This window comes from Amphiura filiformis, chromosome 1, assembly GCF_039555335.1.
Source record: "Amphiura filiformis chromosome 1, Afil_fr2py, whole genome shotgun sequence".
Taxonomy (NCBI): Eukaryota; Metazoa; Echinodermata; class Ophiuroidea; order Amphilepidida; family Amphiuridae; genus Amphiura; species Amphiura filiformis.
Window position 1 is genome coordinate 82869663 of NC_092628.1, and position 17892 is coordinate 82887554.

At 34.7% G+C, this 17892-nt stretch overlaps 1 protein-coding gene across 1 annotated transcript; it reads left to right on the top strand.

The window, feature by feature from the left end:
• The first annotated feature begins 510 nt into the window (after positions 1 to 510).
• LOC140155045 (kelch-like protein 9) lies at positions 511 to 13006 on the top strand. The gene is made up of 3 exons (XM_072177732.1): positions 511 to 629; positions 5229 to 5317; positions 10359 to 13006. The coding sequence occupies exon 3, from the start codon at positions 10365 to 10367 to the stop codon at positions 12366 to 12368; it is 2004 nt and encodes a 667-aa protein (XP_072033833.1). The 5' UTR covers positions 511 to 629; positions 5229 to 5317; positions 10359 to 10364; the 3' UTR covers positions 12369 to 13006.
• The last annotated feature ends 4886 nt before the right edge of the window (positions 13007 to 17892 follow it).

The window sequence follows — 17892 nt, forward strand, 5'->3', positions numbered from 1 at the left end:
CTGAGTGGCCCCCTGGGGAGAGCTGGCTGAACTTGTGACGGAAAACAACATTTTCACAAGTTGTGGATTTCTAAGCCATTATTAATATAATTCCTATTTTGTTATCATTTTTCATAGATACAGTCAATGGCTCATTTAACTTCTCAATTTATAAAGACCAAAACAGGACCACGCCCACTTAAACGGGCTACGCCTTAAAGCAGCGTTTTTATATTTAAAAAAAACGTTTATAAAAAATCTGCAACCAAGTTGCGCCTTTTTTTTATTATCCCTTTTAATACTAAAAACTAATCGTATGCGGTAAAACTTTCCTATCTAAAACCACCCTTATTTCATACTCAACACTTTACTTGAATTATTTGGTGTAAAACAAAGTGCCATATTGAGAATTCACTAATTGATGAACCCAGGCCTGAATTGACCTACTAATTCTAGAAACACTCCTCCAATAGTAATTTCGCATGTAAACAAATGAATGCAGCAAGCAACAGGTGTATTGTTAATTTGTTATCCGTAGTGAATGACGCTAGAGACCCGGAACATTCATCATGCATGCAAAATACGCCTGGATTTACTTGTATTTATGGCAATTATCACATGTTTTGGATTTAAAATATTAATTTATAATGGTAAGTTGACAACAATTTTGTTATGAGGTTTGTAGGTCTAGAAGAAAATGGGAACATTGTGTATTTTACAGTAAATTTTCTTATCCCTGTCACTGTTTATTCATCATCAGTGTGATGGAAAACCTATCTATTATTGCGTTCTCTTTAATGACCTTGAAATATAACTGTTCGAGTAACAATGGCATAATGCACAAAGAATTGGTTTTGAACAATACCATTCATGAATCATTCTTTACATCTTCTCTGCATGGGGGTGTATGTATATTTTGGATGAAAATATGTTGGTATAATATGTCTGGGTACAATATGTGTGAATCTTGTTGGTTGGTAATTGGTATCCCTCATTTGCTGACCTTATTATTAAATTAATTAATTTGAGATAGTGAACCTTATTTGAAATTAGTGATATCGAACCTTACAAGTAAAGAACCTCATTTGAAATTAGTGATATCGAATCTTGGAGCCCGTCTTGGAGATAACAAACCTTAGGTAAAATAAAAGCGGTCCTTAGATATAGAGGGGTGTTATCGAAAAATGTTTCCTGGGAATCCAATCAAAAATCTTTTGTTCAAATACTCCATGATTAAGGGATGGGGACATGGTGTATGAGCGTTTGGACAGTATTTATTGTGGGACATTAGAGCACATCAGACATATCGAATTGCATTCTGAATACGAAGAATGTCCTTCTGATATCAAATAATTTTGATTTTTTTTTTTGAAATTTGCAATGTAATACACATTTTATGGCAAATGATTAAAAATTGATATTTTAATATTTAACAGTACTTGAAGTAAACTTTATAAATTTGACGATTTATACATAAAGTGTATGTAGGTGGGATGGAAAGCCGACGATCAATTGAAAATTTTGACCTTTTCAGTATTGAAGATATGGATTTTCCCCAAAACACAAAAAAATTAGGTCCTTTTGGGAAAAAAATCCATATCTTCAATATGAAAGGTCAAAATGTTCAATTGATCGTCGGCTTTTCCTCCCAGCTACATACACTTTAAAATATATCATTAGATTTATAAAATTTACTTCGAGGACTGTTATATATCAAAAATGTGAAAAATATCAAATTTTAATAATTTGTCATAAAATTTGTATTATATCGTGAATTTCAAAAATGAAAATTATTTGATATTAGAAAGACATTCTTCATATTCAGAATGCAATTCGGTGTCTGATGTGCTCTCATGTCCCACAAAAAATACTGTCGAAACGCTCAAAACGCTCATTCCAGATCCCTTAAAGAGGTGATCAAAATAAGCCAGTCTTTTGATGGGCCCAAACTAAAATTCACAAAAACAAACAAACAAAACACAAGCTCCAGAAGATTTTAAATATGGGAGGGGATGGCCTAAGTTATGGAGGGGGGGGGGGCTGTGGGGCCCTATGGTACTTTCCCATGGCTACCAAAATTATTGTGGGTTGGGCCTACCCCTGGTTCTGGAGCCACTGCAAAACACACAACGGAAATATAAACTATGTCTAAGCCATTATTAATATACTACTCGAAATAAGTATCCTTACACTTGGAAAAATAATCACAATTTCAACACTGAACCATATTAGGGTAAATTTGGTTTTTCTATGCACTATCTAATTGGCACATTATGACACCCCATTGAATCCAATGTGTTTTCAGGAAGCAAAGTTACAAGCATTTGATAGCTTTTGATTAGACGAAGGTCCAGTTTTAAAAGTGACAAAACTAGCCTATTAAAAACTCCACAAACTAGGCATCTGGTTTGAGAGTGGTAAATGGCTAATTTGTGCGTGCCTTTAATTTAAAACAAAAGGAACAAAAGAAAACTGCAACAAGAGAGCTGACAAATAAAATGGAAGTTATGAAAAGTACAGAGAAGTAAACACTGAAATAAAAACTGCTTTAAATAACGCTTCATTGGAGAAACTGTCTTGTCTCTTTGTTGCGCTTGTTGGAATCTTTTTGCGCCTTGTATAGGCCAGTTTGTCACTTTTAAAACTGGACCTTTATCTATCTATTCAATTGCTTGTAACTTTACTACTTGAGGTCCCATTGGATTCAATGTGGTATCATAATGTGTAGGATTAGATAGTGCATCTATTACACAAACAAATTTACCCCAATATGGTTCAGTTTTGAAATTGTGATTATTTTTCCAAGTGTAAGTATACTTTTTTGGTGCAGTATATAATTCCTACATGTGTTTTATTATTATTTTTCATAGATACAAATCACAAATGGCAAATGGCTCATTTAAAGGCTTAATGTACGATTTCCTTCAAATTTTAAATTTGTCATTATATACTCAAAATGCTGAAATAATACTAGTAATAATGATCAGGAATGGTTTCTGTCCATTTTGAGCTGAAATAACGAGGTAACGTGAAAGAAACACTGCTTGTTATTTTGGCCGTTTAACACGCAGTTCTATGAAGTAGACATAAAGTCATAATTTCTTGAATTATGACTTTATGTCGAACTTTGCTCTGTTTACCTACAAACACAACAAATTTGGCTGATTCCATTTAGGTGCAAGTTGTGACATGTGTAAACATTACAAATATGCCAAAAAATCAGGTTTGAAAAAAATTAACCAAATTCATATTATAAGATCGTACATTATGACTTTAACTTCTCAATTATTAAAGACCAAAGGATATTGACCTTATTTTTTGAATTATTGACCAAATAAGGTCAAGTTTGAACTACAAATTACTTGTTTAGCCAAAGATGGTAAAAAGCTTGTAGTTTTTATCAGCAAAAATATGAGAAACACTTGTTGTTCTTTGGTAATATATATCTTGCCACACTTTTAATTGATGCATTTTTGAGAGTGTACAGCCACGTTAAGGGAATGCCATAGGAAAACAACTGTTTTCATATTTTATCAAAATAGATGTTATTGCATATTCAAGGTTTTGGAGCCACTGCAACCCACCCCAATTTAAACTAATTGTACCAAAATTTATGAACACAGGTTTGGTGTAAAAACAACATTCCATTCCATGAACAGTTTTTTGCTATTTTTGATACTGGCTTTATTTTTTTAACTATTGACTAAAGGCCAAAAATATGGCTTGATAAAACTAACAAGCATTTGTATTAGACTTTCAAGACATTTTATTGGTCCTGAGTTTGACCAAAACAGATTGTAAAGACTTTCGATTTTGAAAATTTCAGCTCTAAAAGCCCCCCACCCCAGTTGCTCATTCCTGGATTTTTTTCAAGGTGATTTTGAATCAGAGAACCAAGAAAGAGCCTTGATTTTTACAGTTCACAGCACCGAAAGACCCCTTTACCATACACCATCAGCTCCCAAAGCCGGACCCACCATTTCCAGCTTCATGGGGAGCATACCCGCTAAAAATGTATGCGCCCCTGCCATGTACCCTTGCAGTGATCCATGCAAGGAAGAGCATCACTGGATCACTGCCAAGGTCTGCCTCCAACCTGTAACACTCCTGCCTGATAAAAATATATTTTTGCTTAATAAAAACAAAACAAAATGCACCTGCTGATGAGCCTCTCTCTGACTTGGGCTCGATGTATTAAAAAGCATACTCAACTATAATTTCCTGACTGGAGAATAAAGATCAATTGTGAAAGGGTTTCCATGGTAACAGGGTGTGATTCAATTAGAACAGCTGTTAGCAACCAGATAGATACCAATTAACATTTATCATTTGTCATTATGTTACTTGATAAGATAACTGGACCGTAATTGTTCATGTATAATGTATCGTATAGTTGCTCTAAGTGTAATGCTCTGTCTCAAAAATATAATATTCAGGGGGTCGGTCACCCACCTTAATGCAAAATTTTAAAAAACAACAAATGAAAGAAATATAATCTATAACATTATAAAAATATCTAAATGTTAAACAAAGGGGACAAACCAAAAGTTCAATGATGTCCTGTATAGCGAAGTCCTTTCAAATATTGGTCACAGTTGACCTTTCAGCCAAGTTTCAGGTTCGAATTTTCAAGGGGGGGGGGGGGGCAGCTTTGAATGGACTTTCATTTACAGGATGTCATCCAAAGGCAGTATGAGTCATATGGGAGAGGGAGAGGAGGGGTACCCTGCAGTGTGACTGCCATTTTCAGCAATTTTTTGATAGATTTTCACTTGCATATTATTGGAGGGATGCATGATGGTATGTGACCTACATGTATACATCTTTTTTTTTTACAAAGAACAGAGAGAGAACCTGTAATTCCAGTGCTATAATAGAAGTTTGTCAAATTGCTTGCATATTTATGACGCGATCAAGCAAAAGCAGTCGGAACTCGGAAATATTAAATTTTCAGTTTCTTATAGGATAGTAACAAGCATTTACAAAGCTGGATTTTGCAGACAACCCCATTGAAATTGAACAATTAATTCCAAAGATATGAGCAATTAAAGAATTTCCAAAACAATAGGAAACAAAAAGAAATATTTCATTTGTTTGGCTATATCTCAAAATCAATATTTCCGAGTTCCGACTGATTTTGCTTGATCATGTCACATTTATAACAAATAAAATCTGTTCTATGTTGACATGCTATTTTACAGTTACATGTACCTATTTTGATATTATATTTTGACTATCAATTTATACAGGTGTCCTATGTGTGAGGATTGCGAGTCAAATAGAGGCAATTTATTGATTGGATCGAAGACAACTGCCCAAGGGTACTTTCATCTGAAAGGTGAGGTGTAGCTATATTGCAATATTGTTAGTATTGATCAGTAAAGACGCCTTACCTATTTTTAATACACACCTATGACGTCGCGCTATTGTTTTACCGCTCCATTATTTTCCACGAATGGGCGATGATCCTAATAACACGCCATTAAGTAAATGCCTTTCTCTTTTCTCTGAAAAGCAAATACTTTTCAGGGAAAAAGTACTGGCATTTACGAATGTAATCGTTAATATCAATTGCACTTTTGAAAAGCAAGTATTTGCGAAAAGTGCGGTATTGTTATCATCACTTCATTCATGCAAAACAATGATACGAAAAACAAGAAGAAAATGATTTTCATTAATACAATAAATTGAGGAAGCGGAAAGCAACATTTGCACAGTATTGTCATGGGACCTGAGAGCACATCAGACATATCGAATTGCATGCTGAATACGAGGATTGTCCCTATATCTAATAATAATAATAATTTTGATTTTGTGAAATTCGCGATATAATACAAATTATTAAAATTTCATATTTTTTATATTTTTCCAAATTTAACAGTCCTCGAAGTAAACTTTATAAATCTAATGATATGTAATTAAACTATAGGCCTATGTAGCTGGGATGAAAAGCCGACTCAATTGAAAATTTGACCTTTCATATAGAACTTAAACATTTGTTTCCAAAAAGACCTACATTTTTTAGTGTTTTGAGGAAAAATTTATATCTTTAATAATGAAGGTCACAATTTTCATATGATTGACGGCTGTTCAACCCAACTTCCTACTATTTACTGCATATCGTTAGATTTATACAATTTACTTTGAGGACTGTTAAATTTCAAAAATATCAATTTTTAATAATTTGCCTTAAAATGTGTATTGTATCGCGAATTTAATAAAAATCTAAATTATTTGATATCAGAAGGATGTGTCTGATTTGCTCTTAGGTGCCACAAACAAAATCGTAAAAGCGTCGCTATCCGAGCCCTTACAATGCAATCTGTGAAAAGCAAGTCAAGATCAAAAGCGGGCAGGTTAAATTGTTGGCTAAGTACGTTGTACTTATTATGCAAGATGTGTTTTACCCTCACTTAGGCTTTACTTAGTAGGCCTTTACTTTTATTTATTTGGACCTTTCTTTCTCGCTTACTGTTTTTTATAACATTTTTTTTCCTTCTTTATATTTTTATACGTTTTCAGTGGCTTAGGCCCTACATATAATTTGTCATATTTTGGGCAACATTGCTACATATACATAATACACATTCTGTATCAATGTATTTAGGCCTATGAATCTGTTTATTTTCAAATCGTTCTCTTGGGCATGTTTAATAATGATAAAAGCCACAGTAGGTCTATTTTCTGTATAATTTTTATTTGTCATTAGTATATCTGATGTTTCATCTGATGGTATTTTGGCATGCTTGAATATTTACTTACATCGATCAGTAGGCCTATCCGATACCGTAAAACGGGTAACTTTGGGCACTTTTCAGAGTTTTTAAACCACTGCTTCCAAACAAAACCAAATATATTTCTAATTATCTCTTTTTTTTATTTTTTAGGTTCCCTTCTACACCTTGAAGTTGAAAAAGATTTTTGAATAATTTTGAAAGGGTGCCCTAGGGGTTGAAAATAGCCTGACCAAAGTTACCCCGCATTTGGGGCAACTTTGGTCAGAGTATTACATTCCATGAAGAAAAGAAAATGAAAAAAAATGATCTCCGCTGTATATGGGCAAGGTTTTGTTTTTTGTGACATTTGTCCCCATGCAAAATTAAGCAAGCACGCATCCTTGCTCATAAATATCGATTTTTATTTTGTCTGAAAAAAATGTAAAAAAATGCTCATTTTTGGTTTAAAATGCCAATATTTTCGTAACTTTCAAAGAAATTGGACATGAGCGACTTCTTCCAAATATATTTCTTAACAAATTGAGACCAAATATGACTAAAAACAATATTGCTGTACGGAAATATGACCATTTAAAAAATATATTTGAACGACCAAAGTTACCCGCTTACGAAGTTACCCCCATTTTACGGTAATTAAATATTACAATGTTAGGGACGCTCCATTTGATTTGGAAGGGGACTGGAAGTTGAGGTGGCTTTTATTTCGCGTCGAAAAGGCGGCGAAGTTTGTTTTGTTTTTTGCCGACAAAGTTCAAGGACAATAATAGGCCTAGGTAAAATGTGTTGTAGTACATTTAAAATTTTCGTACCTTTTATTACCTGATTTTGGTCCTTCTGCTGCGAATCAACGATATATATCCTCGGAATGCTTCCATCACCAAATTATCCAAGATAAACAATAGTGTCCATAATTGCATGGTTGTTCCAAAATCGTAAACTCGATTCACAGAGAAGAGTATCATTGCTCAGGTATAGCGATAGGTGTAGTTTTCTTGAGGTTGACAACTGTAATGACCATTTCATATGAGCCTATACATGCTATATGACCTTTTTGCCCATTTTCCTTATTATGCAAAATAGAGACCTAAACGCAACTACTTCAACAGCTAATACATTAGAAGTGGGCATAAGGAACTATTGATGGTCTAATCACTTTAATGATTTTTCGAATCTACGTTTATTCAATTTGTGTAACAAACATTTTAAATCTTTATAATTCAAGAAGGTGGTTATGGATGATTTGAACTAAACACCTGGATCGTGATATGATGGGTATTTCTATAGAAATTTTACATAAAGCTGAGTCGGACTATTTTTGCACTCGCACCTAAAATTTAGTACGATCATTATATTAGTGTATTGTCCGGCATCAATGAGTAATTGATCAATTTGTAAAAGCAACCTATTTCAATAACACTCCATTAAATGTGAAAAATAATGGAGCGGTAAAACAATAAGCCGACGTCATAGGTGTGTATTAAAATCGGTTAATGGCGCGGATTAGAGCGTGAGTGGGTAAGAATGGCTTCGCGCTCCGCGCTCAGCCATTCTTACCCACTCACGTTCTAATCCTTGGCCATTATCCTATACATAAAACCAGTCAACCAAGTCATATAAATTGGAATAAATGGAAGTAGTAGTATGATTACCTGGGATGGTTACATGATGGTATTGGTGGTAGGTGGGTCATGCATATTTAAACAAAAGTACATGTATGTAATTATAATAATAATTATATTAGAAAGAATACTATGACTCAAACATAAGATTGAATTTATACAGTTATTTCTTGTAATTGCTAAATAAATTGTCAATAAAATGTAAGAAAAAAAATAAATCTATAAAGTGATTAGTTAAAGCAGCTATTTATTACTTATATTGGCATAATTGATTGCATACACACAAAACATAATCAATATATTCACATATCAATATTGGTCTCATAGGAAGTTACTGTATTAAAAGTATAGTAGAGATTTTCGCACATTAATTTTTGGCGATTCTAAGTTTCCTTACAATTATAAACCTATACCGGCCAAAAGAAATATATTCATGCTTTATTATTTTTGCAGTACTTACATGTAGCTGTTTGAAATGCAGAAAGTGTGAAAATAAATCTAGCACGAAAATTTCCACTTTTAAAAGTACATTTTTTTTTATTGAACTGAAAATGGTGCATTATTGTTTATAATGTACATAATTAATTTATGCACTGTACTATTTGATCACCACAAACAACACCAAAATGTGTGCCTTCCAGGACAGTTATGCATAATTCTATTACCCCCACGACCCATTATTCAAAATCGCGCACTGTGGTTTGTTGAAACGCGTCACGTGAGAGCCCATTATTCTGCAATAATGGGTCAAGCGCTGTAACACATTCTACGCACAGCATTACGCTTGCTTACGCGTGCAATATTTCAGCTCCACCTTGAAGTAAACAACTTAAAATAAAAAAAAAAAAAAAATGATATTTTCTCCTTAAATTGCACTATTTTCTGGTAATAGAATAGAAATAAAGGGTGCAGCATTATCCTTTACTGCATAAATAATGTGTCCTCGGCATTAAAAGCGTTTAAATAATGAGTTAAACTGCGCCTCACCCATTATTTACGTTTTTACTGCCTCGGACACATTATTTGGGTGTAAAGGATAATGCATTACCCTTTATTTCTTAAATAAAACTAGCTAAAACTCACACTACAAAGCAATAATTTGACCAATGAGCAAACTCTTAAAATTAACAGCAATAGGTTTTTCATCTGGCATAAAAAAATTTGTAATTTACATCAAAACTTAGATAAGCTAATCGTAGATCCATCACTTGCGCTCATTTTAGTGATAATATTTTTACCCCTTACTGGGGGGGGGGGGGAGATGGGAGTAGGGCCGGCTTACAATCAAAAGATAGCAAAAAGCAGTGTCCAGTGTTTAGGGTTAACTTTTTACTTGATAGTTGAAATAGTCATTTCCTTTCACATTAAGGAGAAATTTTTTAAAATTTATTTTTGAATGGGCATGATTACAGTATAGAGGAAACCTGTAGCTATACATTCATGGTACCAAATATAATGGGATTCCCCCCTCATAGTTTGTGTTACAAAAAGTGGCTCATTAGGGCGATGGTTAATATTAACCCAAATTTCGATTCTTACACACTATATAATGCAAGTGAATTGTCAAGTATAAGCAACTACATGTAGCTGCAACTGTCCTGGTCAAATAATATAACTTGATAACCATTGATTAATAACACAGTGGATCCATATATAGCACAGCTCCCATGGCACAGTTACATTTACACTGTAGCTTTCAAATTTTCATGATTGATAGACTAATGTTTAAATAAAATACTATAAGGATGTCAGCAACCTCATATATCGAGGGCTCAGTGCAACAAAGGCTCATCTCCATTAGCTCCCCTGGGTAATGTTCATCATAACCATGATTGCATTTATACACAACATTACCCAAGGGAGCTAATGGAGCTGTAACTTTGTTGCACTGAGCCCAATATTTGTTTTAGGCATTATTACTACTAAGATGTTAACTTTTATTATGGATAATGAGTATTATGGATTATTCGCTTTACTTTACATATTTGAAGCAATATAACTGTGATTTATATCTTATTTGCAGGTCAAGATGGCTACCAAAGTCCTTCCACCACCTTATTCACGAGTGGCGCCGTCAAGTGACATTTGGCGGAGCAATGCACCCCCACCCAGCAAGTCATTTCATTCTGAACATCACAGCACTCAGATGTTAGTACAATTGAGCACGCTCAGAACAGAACGTGTGCTGTGCGACGGAACACTAATTGCAAGTGGGGAGCATTTCAGCGTACATAGAATCATTCTAGCATCATGCAGCGAATACTTTCGGGATATCTTCAAACGAAATGACAACTTGCGAGACATTCAGTTGGGCAATGCTATTTCAAAGTTGGGAGTGGAACTTTTGTTGCAGTATGCATACACTTCTGAAATAACACTCACACTTGAGAATGTGCATATGGTCTTGCTGGCAGCTGTTCATTTGCGGATGTCACAGGTCACCGATTTGTGCATAGAGTATCTCACCTCAACCTTAGATGTGCAAAATTGTGTTAATTTGCTTCAGTTAGCTGAAAGACACAATTTTGCAAGGCTGAAGAAGGCTGTTCAAGACTTCATTGTTGATGAATTCCTACAGGTTTCTGCAACCAGTGGATTTCAGGAATTAAATGCAGACCAAGTGACCTTCTTTATTAGTCAAGATCGAATGGCAGCTGGTTCAGAGATGCAGCTTTTCAAGGTTGCAGCAAGGTGGTTGGAACATGATCTAGTTGCAAGAGAACAATATGCACCTCAGCTTATGCGACACATCAGATTTCCTCTGATTTCATCCAACGATCTTGTGGATCATGTCCAATCACATGACTTTATGATGAATAATCATGAATGTCATCAGTACCTCCTAGAAGCACTCAACTACCATCTTGTGCCACATCGTCAGCACACCCTGCAGAATTCTCGCACTCGTATGCGTTCCGTAAACGAAGTTGTCCTAGCAACAGGTGGGGAGCTACCACATCAGGATGTCAGCAACTTGCTCATGATATTTGATGAATCTCACAGTCGTTGGAAGAAGCTAACCACAATGCCTCTCAGAAGAGTGGATCATTCCATTGCAGTATTGAATCACTTCCTCTATGTTGCGGGGGGACAGGTGACTTTGAATTCAAATGGCAAAGAAAGTATTGGTACAGTCCATCGCTATGATCCACGCTTCAATACATGGTTACAAATGTGCCCGATGCAACAGAGGAGGGCGTTCTTTCATCTCACAGCGCTTGGTGATTCCTTGTATGCCATTGGTGGCAAGAATGAACAAGGAGCACTTGCATCTGCTGAAGTGTACAGTCCAACAGAAAACAAATGGAAATATCTCAAAGGGTTGCCAGAGAAATCGTATGCTCTGGCTGGATGTTGCATCAAAAATAAACTGTTCGTCTCCGGTGGATTCTCAAACCACAAATTCAGTCGTAATTTGTATCTATATGGTCAAGAGGGAGATGACTGGATTCCACGCTGCCCAATGAACACTGCCCGTGGGTTTCACATGATGTGCAGCGTACGGGATATGATCTATGTCATGGGCGGCAACCATCTTAACACGTACGGAGATCGTGTTGATGTGACGAGTGTGGAGAAATACAACCCTCTTCATGATAACTGGATAACTGTATCACCTATGTTGACAGGACTCAGTATGGCTGGCTGTGCCGTGACAGAAAACAACAAGATCTTCATCGTAGGTGGGTACAATGGTCTGAGTCGACAGAGAGAGAAAGATATCCATTGCTATAATGTTGCTGAAGATGAGTGGGATGTGGTGGGAGAGCTTCCAAAGGCTTCTTTACGAATGGCTTGCTGCACATTGACTTTGCCGTATAACTTGTTTCAGGAAACATCACCAAGAGAGAATGTGTCAACAACAGGTGGAATATCTCTCAATAGGTCAGCATCAAATGCAACAGGTGGAATATCTGTCAATAGGTCAGCATCAAATGCAACAGGCGGAATATCTATTAATAGGTCCGCATCAAATACCTCCACTGGTAGCAACTTTGTTGTAAGGAGACCTCGAACTCCTACTCTCAGGTGATGATGCCTCCCTAACATGCCTGTGCTGAGATACATCCATATAGAAAGTACATGTATATCTATGAAGAACTACAGTAAAATTAGCAAAGAACCTCAATACTTTGGGCACAGATGTGTCTTAAATTGCTCCATGCTGATGAGTGCATTATTCAATTTTACTGAGGTTTTGTTATGTGCAGACCAATTCGCCAGCAAAGTAGTTACATAACTCCCTGGTAACTGGATCACGCACCTTTGGAATACATGCCACAGACTTTGTGTTGCGATCATTTTGATTGTGGTGCAGAACTCAAAAAGCAGTTGACATAGTAATAATCGGATTACACGTAACACTTCGCTGGCAAATTATTGTGCAAGACATTTTGCCATTTTGTAGCATATACATGTACCAGCTAGACAGAAACAAAGGGTGGCACACAAAACACCCACCTTGTGTATAAAATGTACATATATAACTAAGCCCTCGCCACCTAAAATATAGTTGGCATCTTCAGGTGAAAACAGACAATTGCAAATTCAAATCTGCACTTTTAGTACGTCAAAAGTGTCAATCAAAGTGGACCATTTTGTCATGATATGAAATACTAGTCAGTGTTGACCAAACTTTTATTTGTAATTTGTCCATTTTATTTCAATACATGGAGATTTAATTTGTTACACATTTGAGCAAAGACTTCTATCTATTGGAATTATTTTATCAACCAGAATACTAAAAGGCAAAGATAAAATCAGAAAGAAAAGTCCAAATTTGTTCAGTTTGTTCAATTGCCATTTTAGTAATTTGAGCCCAGTTTACACTAATTTGTTTTCAAACATTTGATGCAGCAAGTATTCATTTTTCAATATACATGTATTTCCAGTATAAAATCAATCTGTTTCACTTCGTTTTCAACTTCTAATGAATTTTTGGTGATATAAAAAAAGTAAAATGGGTGTTGTTTCCACCAGATATTCGACAACAAATATACGGTACTTGAATGGCAACAAACATTTGTTAGAAGATAAACGTCAATTGAAACAGATCGAATAACAAATAACTTTTGCATGAATATTCAACATTGAATATGTAGTATGAATCTGCTCTAGTTACTTTCAGGAGTCCGACTTAATGGACACAATGGAAAGGCAAATGACAGTTGTATTTGGCTCAAAGAGTAAGACTAGATCAAAACTCTCCCATGTTTGAGTGTCCCTGCATTTCATCATGCACCAAGCAACTTTAAAGTACACCTATGTGTTGTGTCGATTATGTACTATGCTAAGCGCTACATGTATGATGTATGTGTACCACCTCTATAATGCACATCTTAATAATGCCAATAATTTCTACAAGTTTGTGCATTTGCTGCAAATGCACTTGTATTTTGATCCCTACATGTATACATGCAACTACTATGCATCTTATATGCCAGATCTCAGAGTTACACACAGGGTTACATAATTGGCAAGTCTGAACTCTCCTACATGTTGTTGAAACCTCTTTGTTTGACTACAGACCCTGTTAAACCAAACATGTCAATACATTGTGCGTGATGCCACCAAGTAGTGTCATCAAGCAAGATGAGCCAGACGAAGGCCTCATATAGAGGTTTACTGAGGTTATCCATGTTCTATAAGCTGCATATCCTATCAGCGACTGCTATACCTTGTTTAGGATTTTCAAAAGAAGTAACTGCACATACAACCATGACTGTTTCAAAATAGCCCGCCAAAGTCATGCAAGTAACTCCGAGGTCGTGCATTGAATTGGTTTGAATGAGGAATACTACAGAAACCAGCGCCTTTTGTTAGAAGTCACACTTGAGGAATGTGGATAACCTCTATTCAAGTTTGATTAATGTTCATAAATAAATGTAAATTGCCATTTGCTGAAAATGCCATCAAAATAGAATCTCCGGTTTGGAGATATAAATGTTTTACAGTTTGAATGATATAATATGGGAGTATCTCGAAATTGATTACCTTAGGACATATCTCATTTTGATTGATTATATCAAGTATGAATCTAAATGAGTTGCACATAATTTTGGTATGGAAGAATGGTGACAGGAGTTTCTTCCTGTACTTACTCATAAAAGTACATTAGATGTACACTACTCGGGGATCATACCTACAATGTATTTATTTTAATTTGTCAACAACACAGCATTAACATTGTGAAACAGGTGAGTGTCATTTTATTCAGGCAAGAAAATGTGCAATGTTTACTGAATGTATCATGACTCTGATAAAACACTTTGGTCATTAGCATTAATTATTAGAACAGAAAAAAGTGAATGCAAATCTGGATTGCCAGAATCTGATCCTTTTAGTTGTTTAAATAGTGTAGTTAAAAATCCTCAACACTTAATTTGAGCAATTATTTACATATTTTCATGTTAATATCAGTAAGAAGAGATCAATTAATAGCTTGATTTGGCTCACATGTGTACTCATTCAACTGATTCACTTGGCCAAAAGACATCACAAAGTGAAATTCACACACTGTATTGTTCCTAATAAGCACCCAGTCTCTATTACATGCCCACCCTCAAAATTTTCCTAAATGAAAATTGAAAAAGCATTAAAATTTACCATTATGTGCAAATATACATGGAAAAGAATGGTAGATCATTCCTATGTCTCCCCGGATATTATAGGAACAGACGTGTCTACATCTGGAATGGGTGGTGTTATTTTAGTCATTTAATGTAAAAACATACACAAATAATTGATCCCTAATAAACGCACACCCTTCATGAAATCTCACAGCCCATGTGCGCTTATTAGGAAAAATACGGTATTTTCATTACAAGTACATAGAAGTATTTTTAAATTGGTTGGAAATGTTTGTTTTAATTGGAAGTTAATTTTCTGTGCAATAATAGTCACAACCTGTGAAATTGGTTTTTTTTTTATTTGTTACTTATTTGGATAGAAAATAGAAGTCTCCATGTTGATTCAACTCAAATAGTATTACAATACGAAATTGTGAAAGCGAAATAGACCTACCTCTTAAAATACAAAACTGAAAAAATTAAGGATCTTCTGATGAAAGAAATGCCAGTATATTTTTTGTACATATATTATCACTATGTTGCTTCTGGTCAGTATTACAATGTTGGGGAACAACTCAAAAAGTTTAATGATGTCAGACATTTTGACCCCTTCTCCCAATGAAAGGACTGTACTTTATAGGACATCATCAAACTTTTTGTTTGTTCTCTTAACTGAAATAGATAGATAAAGCAAAAGCATATCTAGGTGATGCTTCACAAGTCAACTAAGTCTGTCAAGTTGATATAAAATTTTGAAAAGTGAAACATGTACAAAGTTTTTTTTTTATTCTTTTCAAAATGCATGTTAAAATTTCAATTTTGTCAGAGGGTAGAATAAGTTCATTTTGATATTTTTGTTTACCATTTTACACAACCAATTTTTTCAGCTGAAATGGTGTTCAAGTATGGTTATATCCATACCTTAATGTATGAAGCAATAAAAGCCTTGATAATTTAGTAATATTTGTATAAATAAAAAAAGTGAAATATTTGTATATAATCATTACATCAAGTGTAATTTTAACATTTTATTCACATCATGTGACTTTTAACATTGTAACATTTTATTGTACAGTGCTTATCTAATAACAATTGTTTAAAGAGAAACCTATATTTTTGTCAATTATAGTGATTGTTATTTTGTTTGTCAGTGTCATGTGTGAACATGGTCATTGAGTTGAATAAATGATCAGTAAATATACAAAGAATTGATGACAAATTTCTAACCCTTTGAAGTGAGGAGAAGTCTGAAATTTTAGTATCAGCTCGTAACAGGCGGGACTCATAATTTATATTGTGGATTGATATAGAAAGGCGTACACACTGCTAGGTGCAGCACCTGTCATGATCATTGATGGGCGTATCATGTACATGTAGTAACAAAAAACAACTAATTCTTGCCTATTACGACTTGATCATAGTATGGGCATGAGTATAAAATGAGGGTATTCTATGGATAACACAAATTCAAAGCATTCATAATTTTGAAAGGAATCCATCAGATCTTTCTTTGATCAATTCTGACAATTGTCTTGGTCAAGTTGATGACTTTTCTTGCATGGAAGGACATTCTTTGGGAGTCAATCACATTACACTACAAAATGAAATACTTCTTAACATGTGGTAATAAATACCCACATAGTCAGCCTCTTGTTCACCCAGTGCATCATCATTTCTTATTCATCCTGTTCATGTTCAATTATACTTGCAATATTAACTACAGTTTAGAGAGTGCAAGAAGATCATAGCTTTGCCATCCTGATTTTACTTTTTATTCCCAATAAAAGTCACAAAAGTCTGTATCCGTTCACACATCTACACCACTAGTAAACCAAATGGCAAACAATAATGCAATATATAGCTAAAAGTTATGAATTTGGGAAGCATCTTCTATTTAATTTCTTTTATTCCATACCTGGATGAATGACAACATTCACAAATGGCAAGAAATTTGCTGATTTTTACGATTCTCAAGCCATTTTAATGTTCCCCATCATAAATTGGAATGTTTGCCAAATACAAAATGCTTACAAAATGATGTCACTGTTGTAGTAACCATGCAGATGCAGATGACATATTATTAACATATGTGACCAAATCAAGAAAAATGACAACATTGTCGCCATACATGTACATGTAGTTCTTTTAATGTTTTTAGTTACAAACCGATTTATCATTCAAATCCATATGTTATATATTTCAACTATTACTTGGCAGTCTTATTTCACATCTGGAATCTGACAACTGACTCTTCCCAACAAAGCCCTCATTTTGCTTGAGCATGTCACATGTTGTCTTTTCAAATACATAAATGCAAACATTACATGTATCAAGTCTAAAACCGATATCTATTTTTTACTAAAGTCATGCGACTCAACACAACAAAATGAGGGCTCTTGTTGGGAGTTGACAAAATTTATATAGTAATATTACAATATTTAACCTGAATGAAGGAAAATTTTAATACCATGGCAAAAGGGTGATTCAATTGCTCAGTGGCAGAAAGACTCGTGTCCATCAGCGACTGTCTGTAGGATTACCTGTGATATTTACGATTTCATTCAATGCACTATAATACATGCCCTGTACAATGGTACCAATTCATGCAACATACATGTACATGTACATGGGCGAACTCTTGCCTGGCATATCATCACAGTCAATACAGAAACAGCAGCTGTTAGACATGAGTCTTCCTGCCCTGAGCCATTGAATTGATTTCCCCATACCAACTTATAAATCGCACAAACATTCCAAACATGAGATTAACATATCTGTTCATTACACACACATATGTGTTAGGATGTCACCTCTATGAAGATTGAAGTGGTTTGATGATACAGGTGTCCTGTTCAACCCATAGCAAGTCTAAGCTGTCTTGATTTAGTTTTATTTACTCTTTTGCATTCATATCCACAATAAAGCTTTGCTACTGAATGCAATATGTCCAGGTGACAGCCTGACTTAAAAAAGTATGTACTTAATATG